At 41.3% G+C, this 15,717-nt stretch overlaps 1 protein-coding gene across 2 annotated transcripts in view; it reads left to right on the plus strand.

Moving 5' to 3' along the window:
* Positions 1 to 15,294, plus strand: part of PIK3R3 (phosphoinositide-3-kinase regulatory subunit 3) — an 81,840-nt gene extending 66,546 nt beyond the window's left edge. For both annotated transcript variants that reach the window (XM_074832134.1, XM_074832135.1), the window contains 8 exons: positions 78 to 176; positions 1,625 to 1,805; positions 2,697 to 2,822; positions 3,565 to 3,707; positions 4,858 to 5,034; positions 5,857 to 5,931; positions 6,305 to 6,475; positions 7,904 to 15,294. In XM_074832134.1, coding sequence (XP_074688235.1) covers positions 78 to 176; positions 1,625 to 1,805; positions 2,697 to 2,822; positions 3,565 to 3,707; positions 4,858 to 5,034; positions 5,857 to 5,931; positions 6,305 to 6,475; positions 7,904 to 8,105 — 1,174 coding nt within the window. In that variant the 3' untranslated portion in view covers positions 8,106 to 15,294. The remainder of the gene's footprint in view (positions 1 to 77; positions 177 to 1,624; positions 1,806 to 2,696; positions 2,823 to 3,564; positions 3,708 to 4,857; positions 5,035 to 5,856; positions 5,932 to 6,304; positions 6,476 to 7,903) is intronic.
* The last annotated feature ends 423 nt before the right edge of the window (positions 15,295 to 15,717 follow it).

Consider the following 15,717-nt stretch of genomic DNA (forward strand, 5'->3'; position numbering starts at 1 on the left):
GCTCCAATATTGATACCTGTGGCAAAGATAATCATATACTTAACACTTCTAATTTTGCCTTCCTTTCCATTCTCCAGGGAAGAAGTAAATGACAAATTACGAGACATGCCAGATGGAACATTCCTGGTGCGCGATGCATCAACCAAGATGCAGGGAGACTACACTCTGACCTTACGGTAAGCATTGAGCAGTTGTAATCCGCACAGTGAAACCCTGAGTAGCTAGTTGCTATACCAGTGACAGCAGTGGCTGTGTCAAGCTGACGTGGCTCAAGTTGAGAGATGTTCCTAAAGGTTCCACTGATCACAGAATGAGCAAATGAATAGCCAGGTCTGATAGTTGGTTCTGTTCTATGCATTGAATCCTGTCCCTCCCTAAACACTACTGTAAGGATCTCTTCATAGATTAGATGGGACACGAGGAGGAGAGCCACTCTGTAGTGCTTCATGGTTTCAGGTCTGCTAAGGGAAAAAGGTATTTATAAACTAGGGCTTTGATTAATGGAAGGGTGTTGAATATCTCATCAGTGTACAGCTCTGGAGAATTGAACACGATGTCTTTGTGAAAAGAGTATCTTGTGCTTTCTGATCTGAAGTTTAGGAAATATTGAATTGGAGCCATATTTCTTTCTTCATTAAAATTGTCTGCAAGTGGCAGACTGCCCAGAGCTGCCCCAGCCCTGTCTACTGCAGTTAGGCAGCAGACCTCATGTGACTAGCTGCTGGTGCCTTGCCCAGCCTGTCCAGCCGCTTGCCTCTGCCAGGCTCCCAAGATTGGTTGTTAGAGGCAAACGGGCGAGGCGCATAAGCCACTGCCTCTGTAGCACACCTTTGGGAGTTACGATGATATGGTAGGTATTTGATCTTGCCTTGAAATTCCATTGTCTTAATGGCAGGTCAAGAGTGTAGTTTAAATTCTGCTTTGACTTCTGCCTTGAGGTTCACAGCTTGTGCACTAAGGTTTGGCATGATTTGGTTATTTTGCTGAATGCAGATGTCTTTAGGAACCAAAATTGAGAGTGCAGGAAGGACAGGATATTGTCTAAACAGTCTATTGGTGAAAAAAGGAAGAAATAAGCACTATATTTGGGGAAACCACTAGAATGTATAGATCTGGATAATGTAAAGCCCTAAACTTAACAACCATCTTGTAATCCTCAGAGGATTTTGTTTAGGTTCATGTATCCTGTGTTACCATCCGTTACTCAAAAGACTTGTTAATCACTGTATAAATGTATATTCAGTTGTATACTCTTAGTGACCCCAAATTGCAGGAAATTGTGGGTTTGGGTTTTCATATGGCTCCTTTATTCAGCCTTCAGCATCCTCCTCTTCCCTTGCAAAACTTATGGCAAGGCTAGGTCTTAAATACCATAAGCTGGCTCTAGAATGAAAGCATAGGAAGATATTTACTTTGGGCTTTGCTCCTGTTCAAATAATATCTGATGATAATTCTGACTCTTAAACTACCAGTATCTGCTCGTATGTAAAGAATCCCTATGAAGGTGTAGAGTGTCAAAGCCACTTGCCCAGGAAATTCACTGGTGTCTTTGTTAGCAGCCTTAGTCTTGAAGCGGGATAGGAGGTACACAGTAAAACCTCTGACTGACTGTACTGCTTTACAGGAAGGGTGGCAACAATAAACTGATAAAGATCTATCATCGGGATGGAAAATACGGCTTTTCTGATCCACTGACGTTTAATTCTGTTGTGGAACTGATTAACCACTACCGCAATGAGTCTCTTGCTCAGTATAACCCGAAGCTTGATGTGAAGTTGATGTATCCGGTGTCCCGGTATCAGCAGGTAAGATCTTCATCGGACCCCAATATAGCTGTTAGTGCAGACAAGAAAAAAATTGCAAATGTGTGTATAATTTTGTTTTCTCTGTGAAGTCTGATTTTTTTTTTTTGAAAACTGAGGAAAAAAAGGTGATTTTTCACATTTGACCTCACTTGGCTCATAATAATGGGTCTTCCAAATTGTCTAGCCATTTAAGCTTCTTCATTTTACCAAGCTTCCAGTCTCCATCTGAGCAGTCTAAGACGTGCAACAGACTTGAACCTCTGAGAAGCCTTTTTTTCCCCTTGGTCCCTTGTGGACCTGCAGGGCACTGTTCTGGACAGTGTTGCCCTTGAAGTACATATGATCCATGGCAGCTGCTCACTCTGTGCATAGCCTCTAAATTTTTCAAGAATGTTTTTTTTTTTTAAAGTTTTATTCAGTAGCCAGAGACATTGTCTTGCATTAAGGAAAAAGAACTGCAGGGCTTTTTTAAAAAAAACAACAAACAAACAAAAAAAAAAACCAAAAAACAAAAACCAAAAAACAAAAACCAAACAACAAACCAACAACTCTGATCTCTAACTTCAGATTCCAAGCAATTCACTTCCTCCTTTCTCCAATAGGGGATAGCAATCCTAGACCTAAGGTGTAGTGTGGTTTTGGAAGCTTAGTATTTTGGCATAGTTCTTGGTGTCCCATAGTTCCAGTTCCTATTGTCTGTAAACTATGGAACTTGTTGAATGGAGGACGGGGGATTTAGATATGGTATTTGTGTTCTGTGGAAACCTGGTTATAAAAATGATGCTAAAAGCTGTAAAAAAAAAAAAATGCAAACATGCATAAGTGGACAAATGAATACTCTTAAGGAAAAGCTGCTTTGCTTGAAGACTTAATAGCTTTTTGTATGTACAGGATCAGTTGGTGAAAGAAGATAATATAGATGCAGTAGGTAAAAAGCTTCAAGAATACCATGCTCAGTATCAGGAAAAGAGTAAAGAGTACGACAAATTGTATGAAGAATATACCAGAACATCACAGGTTGGTTCTACTTTAGCTATCTGTAGAGTCTTTCTTCTTTAAAAAGTAAAGAAAATTATTTTAACTTGTTATGGCTAATAAAGGCAGTCCAAGGTCAGAAAATACAAGGAAAAAGCTTAGTAAGTTGTGGAATAGAGCAAGGTGGTTTCAAAATTGATGAAAACAGTGAGTATTACTTGTTGCTGATAGTCCTAGAGGCATGGTGTAGGGCACAGAAGAGGAGCTGCGCTTCCTAGTATAAGGTAGAGTGGTGATGAAGGCCATCACCTACAGGCTTTGCAGTGCAGACTTCTTCCTTTGCTGGTGAGTATTTCCAGCTGCTGTATGCAGCATTGAGAACTGTAGAGGGGTTTGTCCAGGTTTTTTATAAAGTCATGTTCATATCAGATACCAGATATTATGCATTAAGGAAGCGTGAATACAGTATTTGGACTGCTTCTTGTAAAATAAGATAGTTCATAGAGGGGGAGGAGGTTTGCTGGCAGTCTTCCTGCAAGCTAAGATGGAAAATATGAGTAAAATATTTGAGGGGTTTTCAGCCATGTGGGAGAGGAGGGTAAACTTGGAGGGAGTAAGTCTTCCCTGGACTTCCCTGACTCTACTAGGACACTTCACTAAATTTAAAACTGATTTGACTTGTGGGGGGAGAAAAGTTCATCTTCTCAGTCAGTTTAGGGAACATAATTGAGTCTTGCACTGTCATCTGTATCATGAACAAATGATGGACTCTTTCCTCACATAGGAAATTCAGATGAAGAGGACCGCAATTGAAGCATTTAATGAAACTATTAAGATATTTGAGGAACAGTGCCACTCACAAGAGCGATACAGCAAAGAATACATTGAGCGATTTCGCAGGGAGGGGAATGACAAAGAAATTGAACGGTAGGTTCTCAAGTTGTGTTTGCTTACATGGAAGAATTGGTGTCCACATTGACACTCCCATGAAATTCTGTTATATAATATTGCATCACATAAAACACTTTGTAAACTCAGTATTTTCTGTGAGACCTTCCCTCAAGGTGCCTGAACCTTCAGTAAAGCCCTCTTCTGTCAAGGAATTGCACTGTAGACAGAAGAGGTGGGAGATCTCTGGATTATTCTCTCTTCAGTAAATCAAGATACTGCGATGAGGACCAGGAGGGGATCAGGAAACAATAATTTCATTTGCTTATCCCACTTCTATTTGGGTTTGCTCAGAATATAATTCGGAAAAATCTTTACCTGTAAACTGTGAAATGTGCATAGATCTGGTAAATCTCATAGTCCGTAGTCAGTTTTAGTCACTTTCAAAAAAGAGCAGTATTTCATTGCCACTACTTGGTAGCTGATAGTGGCCATCTAACAGAAATTCAGTAAGGGCCTTATTTGAAATTGCCCTTCTGTGAAGATACTAGCAGAAAGAGATGTATCTGGGCCTTTGAAGAAATGCCAGGTCTAACCTGACACAGTGCTTTATGAATCACAGTAGGTTAACCTTAAAGAAATTTTTAGACTGAGAAGTTACCTTATTATGCGATTGTGGTGCTTCATTCTCACTAAAGATAAATTAACAGGGGAAATAAGTAATTTTCCTGAATTGTACCAAACATGCAACCTAATCTTGAATTAAGAGACAGGCAGCATTACTTCCTGGTAGTTCTTGATCAGTAATTGAAGTCTGCATCTGAAATCTTGTTAGTTCTGATACCTGTGGTGGGACTGCATAATTGATATACCAAAAAGTGAATCTGACAGTTAAGGAGGAATCTCTTCTGGTTTATCCTCCTAGAGATAATTTGTTCCTGCATCTCTGCCAGAAGGAAATATATTAAGGTAAACTGAAGGTTCAAACTATGCAAAAGGGTGGTAGGCCTTCTGGCAAGAGCTCTTTTCTGGCACTCTGACAGTAATTTTCATGTTAAGATGAGGCAGTCAAAGGGAGGAGCTGCTGTTATGGTAGTTCTTGTCATACTTTTATATAAGTGCTACCAGTAAGGTTCAGTCCTTCTAGACTGGTTTGACTTCACCTCTCCAACATTACACTTGTTTGCAGGATAATGATGAACTATGAAAAATTAAAATCACGTCTGGGTGAGATCCATGACAGTAAAATGCGCCTGGAACAAGATTTGAAGAAGCAAGCTCTGGACAACAGGGAGACTGATAAGAAAATGAATAGTATCAAGCCTGACCTAATTCAGCTCCGCAAAATCAGAGATCAGTATCTTGTGTAAGTAAGCCTGACCTGTACCTCGGAATAGTGTCTCTGATTAACCTGATTAATGACTGTTTCCATCAGGATAATGGGAATTTAATTTTCTTTTCATAACCAAAGTTGTGTGAGTGCTAAGGTACTACATTCTGGCATGGGATGTCTGAGTAATTGGTTGGCCTCTTCATGACTTAAAGAGCCTACCACAACTAGGTGCACATTCTGTAACTCCTGTAAATAAAACATTTGAGATAAATGAGTTATAAACAAAACCTGTGCCTGGTAATACAACAGACGTTAGTACTTTTTGTGCTAGGTGTGGCAGATGTTGCTCGTACCCACTGTTGATGTCACTGACACCCCTGTTATCCAGGTCCTAATGTCCTTGGGCTGGACTCAGTGCACTAGGACTCTGGCAGAAGACAGAGGGAAAGATGCTGTCTCAGAAGGTGATGTTAGGAGGTTAGAAGCAGCCAGTGGCAATACCTATTTTGTTTTCCCAAGAGAAACAGGCAGTTGTCACAATTTGTATTCTGCTTCTGTTCTGGACTGCACTGTGCGGAGGCAGAACCTCTTCCTCAGCTCAACCCTTTTTCTTCATTTAAGAGGTGGCTTCATGGCTCCTTTCTGCTCTGTCCAGTAAAGGAGGCATCTCAGAAGATGATGCAAGGAAGCATTCTTATGGAATCCATGGTCTTTCTATGGATTTTGCTACTGGAGAACAAACTAAGCTCCAGACTCTTTCTTTGTGGGACCTCATGTCTGAGCTTCAGCTTGCTCAGTAAGAAAATCCATACATGTACTCTGAAGTAACGTATTAATGCTCTCTTCTTCTGACAGATGGCTCAATCACAAAGGGGTGAGACAGAAGCGAATAAATGACTGGCTGGGGATCAAAAATGAAAATATTGATGAGTAAGTGTCACTATATATATGATTTCACTGAGAGGTGTTCCATTAATTAGTGTTTTCTTTTGTGGGGGTTGGTAATACAAACCACCAATTTCTCAGTAAAGCATTGTAGAAAAAGGAAGGACTGCAGAAAAAGGGAGAAATTCCTAGGGGAACTTTGTTGTGTGAGGCAGCAGCAACTCTGGAATATTTAGGATTAAACAAAGTTGGAACAATTAAGTTCTAAGTTGAAGCCTTTAATATATGTCCATTGGGAATCTGACTTCCCAACTTCGGTATGTTCTGGTATTTCTTTGATTTCTGCAAAAATAACTCACTCTGCTTGTTAACTCCTTTACTGACCATTGGTTAAGTTAACAAATTTATCCTCTTTCAGCACATACTTTGTGAATGAAGAAGATGAAAACCTGCCACATCATGATGAGAAAACTTGGTTTGTTGGGGATCTCAACCGTATCCAAGCAGAAGACTTGCTCTGTGGGAAGCCTGATGGAGCATTTTTAATTCGTGAGAGTAGCAAGAAAGGATGTTATGCTTGTTCTGTGGTGTAAGTCTATTTTCCTTTTTGTTTCAACTACTCAATGCATAAATCTCTACCACAGCTCTTTATTTTGGAGAACAAAAGCCAGGCCTAGCCTAGGCCTACCCATTGGAATGTGTTGCATGTTTGCAGGAAGACTAGCATGGTAAAAGCTTTGTTGCAAAAATGTGCTTTGAATATGCAATAACTGTAGTCCTAGCAGTCTCTTCAGTCACCAGTAGCTAGTACAGAATTCTGAAATATCCCAACTTAAAGTTCTACAGTCGTAAGTAAATTAAGGCCAAATTATCCCATACTCTTCCCTGCCAAGGAACACATAGGAAGAAGAAAAATGGGGCTGTAAAGCTGTAACATCTTCTGTTCTTATTTTCAGACATGGCCAACTCTAGATGCTTTCTCTTGTATGTTTAAGATAACCGTGGTGATGCTTCAGAGCAGATATTATTTGAGAGCAGTAGTTTTTATGACATTCACACAGCCTTGCTTTGATTTCTTGTGTTTCACTTCATTTTATGCCATTGTAATGGAGATCAGAAATACTCTGATTCCATTATCTAAAAACCCTTCAAGCCTGTTCTGGAGTGCAAAATGGCTTTCACTGATTTATTTCACGTGAGGTTAATTGCTTCTGAAAGCAAGTCTGGGAAATGAATATGTGAAGGTATATCACCTCAAGGTAACTGAAGATGGTATGTTCAAGATACTGTTTGTCTCAGTCACTGAAGGGATGGGTGCATCAGATACTTCTGCTTGGTTGGTATCATACTACAAGCTAGCAAAGGGATGGCATAACGTAACCTGTTCCTACATGTGACTTGGATTGTAATAGGCTCCAGTACAGGGATTACATAATACTTGATCTTTCTGGCAGATAAGTTTTTTCTAGCAGCTTTGGAAATACTGTGTTGCAGTAACTGCTTTGCCAAGTTAGGGACTCAGTTGCTATGACTTCAGATAATGAACCAGCTTGAACCCATGCCATGCTTAACATTAAAAAATGCACACTGAAGGTTAGTGCTCTATTTCATGAAATACTCTGTAGGTCCTGAGAATTTGTGGGTTTTGGCTGCTTCACTTAGTGGAAAGGTTTCCAGATAAGTTGAGCATAAAGTCGTTGCTGACTTCAGGTGCTTATCGTCTTGGTTAAGCTCTTGACTTTTTTTCCAAGAAACATTTGGAGAACAATGCAGTAGGGAATTGTACTGCTGGGATAGAAGAGGCCTCTTATGTGGATTATTATGCAAGAGTGTTTAATCGCATGCCCTGAAGCACTGTTTCTTCACAGACTATATTAATCTCCTCTACTTGCATGTACTGGGCCCTCCATTATGTAATTTAGTGACTGGCAGGGTTGCTGCGTTAGTTGATTGTTAATAGAGTGTCACTTTGGGTTTGTCCTTTGATGCTGAACTCTCCTGTTTCCTTTCCTTGCAGAGCTGATGGAGAAGTGAAACACTGTGTGATCTACAGCACTCCAAGAGGTTACGGGTTTGCAGAACCATATAACCTGTACAGCACGCTTAAGGATTTGGTTCTTCATTACCAGCAAACATCCCTTGTCCAACACAATGATTCCCTAAATGTCAGGCTTGCCTATCCTGTCTACGCACAGATGCCCCCCTCTCTCTGCAGATAAATTTTGGGGAGGAGGAAAGTGTTGGCTATCTTGGATTCTTTTCTACAATTTTTATTAGAACTTGGAGGGCATTCTTTCTCCTTAGACTGCTTGTTTTGCACAAGAAGTGATTCTGTGAATGTGAATCAAAAAGAGGCCTAGCAGCAACAAGACGACAACTTGGGTGTAGGTGTCCTGGTGCTACCTTAAAAGCTCAGCTGTGCTTTTACACTGATACTTTTGTTTCCTTATGAGGGGAATAAACTCAACACAATGCATACAAAAATACTGGAAGCAAAACATCATTTTATGGAGATAATTTTTTGCCAGGCACCTTCAGTGGAACTTCTAATTGGATTTTGTTTTCTCTTGTTCTTGTAGAGACAATTTTGAAGCCTCTGTTTGAGGCATCAGTAATGTCTTTCAGTCTTAAACTCCCGAGAAACTAGGGGGGAAACTCTACCACAGCAATTCTTCTCTGTTAATTTTAGCAGCTTCACTGCGATTCAGCCGAACTTCCAAAAGAGGGCTTGTCTTGAGGTAGCATGGAATTTGGTGAGAGAAGACCAAAGGAATCATGGGAAAGCTTCAGGTTTTTATTTAAATGGAAAAATGCTTGTAAAGAAAAGTTATTTTATTTTTTTGCCAACAGTAACAAAGTTTTGGTTTCAATGGCACTACAGGTCTTCACTTAAAGGAAACATTTATAACCAAATTGAACATACCAAAACTTTGTTTGTTGCTAGATTGAGCACTTATGGGGAAGGTTGCATTAGCATCTGCACATACTTTCTACACCAAAACTTGAAACAAATAAAAGGAAAAGCTAAACATTGTGTGACTTCAAAACACTAAATTTGTCTGATCTGATGTAATTGCTCACTCCTCTTTTTTTTTCACTTACCCCCTTACTCCCATTCCTCAGCTTGGGATTCTGTTTTCGGTTTTTAGCGATACTGTGCTTCAGAATGTAAACTAGAATGAAGCTTGCACTCATCTGTTGCAGTTCTCTTGCTGAACAATGACAGACTCTTGTAACACTTGATTTTTGGTATGGAAGAGGTAGATGCAATTGAATGCTTCTGGATGGCTTATTGTACCAAATTCTTCCATGAGGTGTAGTCATTTCCAGTTGTATAGAAGTGAGCATGCTAATTATAGATCTCCTCTGATTTGTTCTTTGCAAGCTAGGTTCTGAACTCTCATGCCACTGCAGCTAAGCAAGATTTTACACTGGTATAATCTAAATTCCCTTGTAGTTATTTTGGACATGATGCAAAACACAGGAAGGGAAGAGAGCTGTACTCTTCAGTTATTGGGTGTCTGGTACCATCCTTTGGCAAGGGCTGCTGTCAAATACTGGCGTGGGTAGTCCTGGGCTTCATCAAGTATAGCAATCATCCAATAAATCCCCTCCCTGGAAAGTATACAAAGCAGCTTATTTCCATTCCTTAAGCTTCTAAAATGAAAAAGAGCTAAATTTGGCAAACTGAACCACTTGGCATCAAAGCGCAACTGGCAAAGTAATTGTTCAGTATGCAACCTTGAAAGTTACTTTTGTTCCTATTACTGGAAGCAGTTTCCTTGCAATGCACCCATTGTGTGGGACAGGAAGCAGACAGTCATGCAGGTCTGAGAATGCTCTAGACCTGTTTCTGACCCTGGGGCTTATTTCCTGTTCAAATGGGGGTTTTTTTTCTATGCCTGGGCAGTAGTGCCAAGCTTGTTGATGTTTAATGTTTACACTAGAAGTATTATTTCACTGAATGTCATGAATTTGCAAGCAGGGAAACGACAAGGCTGGAGCACTGACAGCCATTGCAGGAAGGGTTGTCTGGTTGCCTGGCATGCCTGTGAGATGTTTTATTTTGCACTAATGACCCTGACGCATCCTAGGCACTTTCTGATCAGCCAGAGTGCAATCTACAGGCAAAGAATTGTGTAGATGCCACTTTTCTAATTAAATGAAACACTACAAAACTTAGCCAAAACTGGGTGAGAGAAGAAAATTTACACAAGCTGCTATGTCAAAGTGACCCACATCTGCTCATGTGTCCCTTCTCTCCCTCCTCCCCAAGAAAAAGAAAAATGAGATGTAGCCTTTGCTTGTAGTGAAAATCTGGAATGGATTCCTTAGTGGTATATGGACATGGAAATTTTTCTTTTTAAAGAAACTTGCCCTACCTCTTGGATAATTTGCAGTTCTAATCTGGTAGCTGTAAAGCTGTCCTTCTCACACCTCTTGTGCATCTAGCATTCCCTTGGTGTTGGGCTGACTCCAAATGTCTGATGAGGGCAATAAGTTCAAAGACACAAATGATAGCCAGGTGCCTCATGTGTGTGGAAAAACCTGTGTGAGAGGAGTGTCTGATTGTTTTCTCTGCCTTTGCAATGTTGCTGGGCTCTCCTCTTAATGTTAGCATTTGAGGCTGATGGGGCACGTATTTCTGATCCTGTTTTTGTGACAGAGGCAACCTGGCTGAAGTGTTTCACATCTGCCCTGTTTTTAGGTAGGGCTCAGTTTTGTTTTAAACAAGCACAGGTCTACTTTCAGGCTCATACATCCTGGCACACCCTCGCAGTACTGACAGCAGTGGGATAGCAAAGTGGGACTGTCTGAAGTTTCCCTGTAGTGGAATCTGACTGATCCTGTGAGGTCTTGGTCCAGGCTCCGGCCTCAGCTCTGCCAAGGTAAATACAGTGTAATTCCATTGGCATCCATGAAGGTAGCTTGGCTTTATAGTGGTGTGAGTGAGTTGGGATTCTGGCCCCTTGCTCTCCGAGATCCATTTGCTAATCGCAGGTGATGTATTTGCTGTGAATGATGCACTTGGAGCCAGTAAGCCATCTTGAAGCATTCTTTGAAATTCTGTTTTGCCCAAACCTTCAGATCATGGCTATGGGCAGACTAAGCCCATGTTCCTTGTATTTGGCTCCATTATCCTCAGCAACCTCTCTGAGTCTGTGTTTTGCCGCTGTATCTCTCTGTGTTTGGTTTAGGCGCCTAAGTCCGAGCTGCTACAGTTGTTCCCCTTTGACTCTCAAATGCTGTTGCACAAATTCCTTTTGCATCCATTTTGCACTTGTAGGGCAAATGAAAAATGTATATAAACTAGTCTGACTTGTAGCTGGTGTGATCCATGGGGCAAGGGCTTCGCCCTGCCGCACTCACTGCGCTTGGCCTAATTCTGTTCACTCAGTAGCGTTAGACCTGTGAGAAAACTCAAGGCTTCCAGGAGCTGGTCTACACTTGCATGACTGAGAAATCAGAAATGGGCCTGTGAGGTGCAGGATTACACCCTAGTATGAAAAGCAGCTGTTAAGCCTAAAACAAACACAGGAAATGTGAACATAAAGGCAAAACAAAGGAACTCAAGTTCTTTTGAAACAGTAAGATGCAAGAAGGTTTTGGTTTCAAGAGTCAAACCGTCGGGAGGAGGAAAGGGGGAAATAGTCTCACTGTTGTAGCAGCTGTCTGTTATCGGACTGCAGTTAGAGGAGTACTGATCTCATTGACCCATATTGTATTAAATATATATGTAGAGTTAAATAAATAACTTTTGCACAGTGTTAAATGGGGGTGGGGGGAATGTTGAAACTCAAATATGCACAGTTTCTTCTAATCTGTTCTGAAGTATATTTGCAGGGATCAGGGGTGATTCAGTATTTTGTATTCGTATGGATGGAAATCAGGTCTACTTCCACAGTTGCCATTGGCCCCATTGTGTCAGCCACGAGTGCCATGTTTTTGAAGTTAGTAAGTTATAAATCTTTTCCCACTAGTTTCTTTATTGATTACAAGTAATCTTAGAATGGGAAGAACCAATCTAGAAACAGAGGGATGTCCTGGCAGACGCTTCACTAGTATGTGAAGCAGTAATATGTTGACGGCCACTTTCTGATACTGGAGTGCTCTAGATTTGTGGGTTGTACTTTGGTTTTTGGTTTTTTTAATTCTCATCAGCAGTGGATTGGGTTGCTGCTTTGCATCGTTGGTAGTTGCAATCTAGAGTTCCATCCAGTACAGCCCTCTGTCTTATGCCAAAAATAAAATGCTCTTTCCATTCTCATCTCTTTTGATGTGGCAGATGGTCAAGAAGTTTTCCATTTAATGTGATGGGCCTGATTCTTTTCTCGCTGACACTAGTGTAAGCAAGACTTCCACAACTGAAAGCCATTCCCAGGAAAAGAGCTTGTATTTAATCATACCTGAAGTCAAGTCACAGCGGGGCAAAAATCAAAGTTTGTCCTTCGCAAAGCCAGGCAACTGTAATGGGGACTGTGGAAATGAATGTTGACACTTAGTGCTGTTTTGGGGAGGACAGGGGAAGGAGGAGGGTCTGGGTTGCCCCAAATCCTGGGCTCTCTGCAGGCTTGGGTGGCACCATGTCCGTAACTGAACGCTGTGGCTGTTTAAAACAGCAGAATTGCTATAGGAGTGTCACATCTTAAGTTTGGAAAAGCCCCTTATTTGGTACTTGAACAATCTTGCTTCTGTTTTTGAATGTCTGTTTATTTTTTATTTTTGTTACACTAACAGGGAATAAAAATCTGAAATGTTAGTGAGTCTTGTATGCTTGCTGCATTGTGCAGACATAAAACAGGTACTGCTTGTGGATCAGGAGGGGTAAGAGACAGGTTCAAAATGCAGTTTTACAAAGCACTATGATGTGTTGGGGGTTGTTTTGTTTAGATCATGTTTAAAATCAGATTTTCGTAGGTGTAGTTTCCTTATGTTGATTTGCAACCTCTGCTTTTGGAACAGCAAAAATCAAAATAACATTCCTGAAGAACAAAGATGCTGTGAGGGGAGGGGGCTTAGGCTTGCTCAAATTCAGTGTTCAAAGCAAATAGCTTTAATGAAGAGGAAGGGTCAGCATCCTAAAGCATCCCTCTGGTTGTAGTTTGATGAAGCAGTAGACAGACCATGAAGTAGGACCTCTGCCTTGAACCACAAAAGAAAGAGGACATGCCAGAGCAGACCCTTCCCTTTAGAATCATTGGCTGTACTCTCCTTAAATGTGCGTGCAAGGAAATAGTCAGGAAGTTAATAGAAGTCCTTAAGGACTTGCTCCTCTTTCTGTATTGGAAGGGAACTTGCATTGCTGATCCCCTCGTTTCCCTTGGCACAACCCTTGCAGCCAGAAGGGAACCGAGTTACTAGCCCAAATAAACGTGGGCCTGTTCATGAAGCAGCTCGGCTAGTTAAGTACTGCGTGAGGAGTAGCTTTGGATGGGGTTAGATGAAGTTTGTCCAACATTTTTGTGAATCTTGCATTCTGTGGGCAGAAATACTTTCCACCGAATGGGAAGGGAAAAAAAAAATCTCTCTTGAAATCTTTTCAACTCCTTCCTATTTGTTCACAGGGGCAGATAGGGAGCTTTAGCTTGTTAACTGTTTAGATGATTGCAGTGCTTGAAGTGCTGGTCTTTGGGGCTGGCTCCATACAATTAATGCAGAATTTGCTTTTTGGGTTTTTTTAATTGCCATTGGCATAGGCTTGCCATGTTTTATGACTAGACTCACCATTTGTTCTAAAATTTGCCTTTAAAAAAATGTAAGATGAGCTTGAGAGGCAAAAAAAAAAGTGAGAACAGGCCCTTATTGATATAAAAAAATGCCTCGTTGATCAACCTGTATTAGAGAAAGCAGCTTTAATTTGATGCCTCCCTCCACCACCTTCCCTTGGGATTGCTTCTGTGAAATCAGCGTGGGCAAATGAAAGGGGGATGTTTCCCTCTGTATTCAGCAGCGCTGTACCCACGTGCTTTCCAAGTGCTCGTAGCAAGGGGCTTGGGATCATTTGGAAAAATGATTGCATCCAAAGACAAAAAATGTCTCCAAGGGTGAATATCACCCCCCAGCATCAGTCTCATCGCTTCAGGGGAGTTGTAGGATGCTGGGGCCAGCCGTGAGCTGCCCCCGGGTCTCTGTCGGGTGCGGTGGGGGTTCACGTTCGGTCGGCTGGTTGGGGTTTTGGTCTGTTTTGTTTTTGTGAGTGACTTCTACATCCAGCAAAGATATGTTCGATGATACCTGTTAATTTTGTATATCTGGCTGTTTATTGCACCATGGGATTGTAATGGTCTGCATCATCTGTGTGTGTGTGTGCGCGTGCGTGTGTGTATATGTACTGTATGTATATAGATATATGTAAAATATATTCACGTACACATTTATATGCATTAGCTGTAAGTGGCACTGCCCCTTAAAAATAAAACAAAATTCACTGTTAGCACGTTCTGCCATGTGTTTAGGCAGAATTGGCTTTGTTTTTGTCAAATGAAAAGGAGTTTATTGTGTTCATCTTGCATATGTGCTTCTGAAATGCCGAACTCTGGATTTCCTTGGGGGGTTACTACTTTATTTGTAAACCGAATTGAATTGGAGTGTTACTTACTCTGGGACAAAGCATTCAACTTTGTTCCAAGCAAAGGTTTAGCAAAAGAAACCCTCTCGCTCTCCTGTGAGATGCAGTGAACGTTTGCACGTTTCATTAGACCCCCAGACCCCCTGTCCAGAGCTGATGTGCAATGGGTGGTGTTGGTACGTGTCCCTTAGTGAGTGGACTCTTTGTATAAGGTGTGGTTCAATGTAAAGCATGAGTGGGTGTTTGATCTTGTATCGAGGGCTGAAATAACAGCACACTCCTTTGTACAACCTTTGCATTAATGTTTCTGCTTTTCTTTGACTTCTATTTTCTTTAAGGGAAACTGCATCTGTTAAGAACCTGCTTCTCCAGAAGCTATTGAAATACTTTGTTTTCCGGATGAATTCCAGCATGTAACTTTGGTACTCTTGTTTGTTATTTGTGTAAAACCTGTTCCTCTGTCGTTTATGGTGTAGTCAGGGGTGGGGGGGTGGGGGGGGAGAAAAAGAAAAAAAAAATCATGTAGTTTAACTTTTAAAGAAAAGAAACAAACTGCTTCATAAGGAAACCAATTGTATGTTAGTGTTTTCAGACAAGTCATCCTGTAGTTTCTAGCTCAGTAATGCAACACTGTACTTGTCACCAGGTGTGTTACAATTTTGCTGTACTTTCTTTTACTAGATGGTTGGGCTTTTAAATCCCAGACACTAAGCATCCTGGGCCTACTTGCTCTAGATCAAAAAAATGCAATAAAAAAATTGCAATAAAGCACATTGACATGTAATGTTTTAGAAGGATGTACTGACAGCTGTTTCTAATAAATTCAGAACTGCAGCGTGGTCGGGCTGTCGTGGTGTTAGCTGTGTTTGTGTCTCCTGGCTGAGGCCATGCACATCATCTTTAACAGAGACTTTTAAAAAAAGAAACCCTCTCTGGGATGAGAGAGGAATACATGTAGCACACATGCTTAATGGAGCTTTCCCTCCATTCCTTTTACAGCGTCTTTAGAGAGAGCAGGAGCCATCAGCGCTGTTCTTGCATGCCTCATTTCTTCCTCTGCTGTCAGGGAAAACCACGTTTGATGACGCCACTGCTGGTGCTGGGTGGGGAGGGAGGGCCGCAGCGGTGAAGCAGCCTTCCGAAAGACCCAACTCAGCTGGATCCATTCGCTTAGATCCTTAATTTTGCAGGAGTTTTAGAAATCACATGTTGGTTTCCCAGTTCCTTCATGAGCACCAAGCACTGGGGCCACTGAAAAAGGG

The sequence above is a fragment of the Strix aluco genome, chromosome 8 (genome assembly GCF_031877795.1).
Source record: "Strix aluco isolate bStrAlu1 chromosome 8, bStrAlu1.hap1, whole genome shotgun sequence".
Classification (NCBI taxonomy): Eukaryota; Metazoa; Chordata; class Aves; order Strigiformes; family Strigidae; genus Strix; species Strix aluco.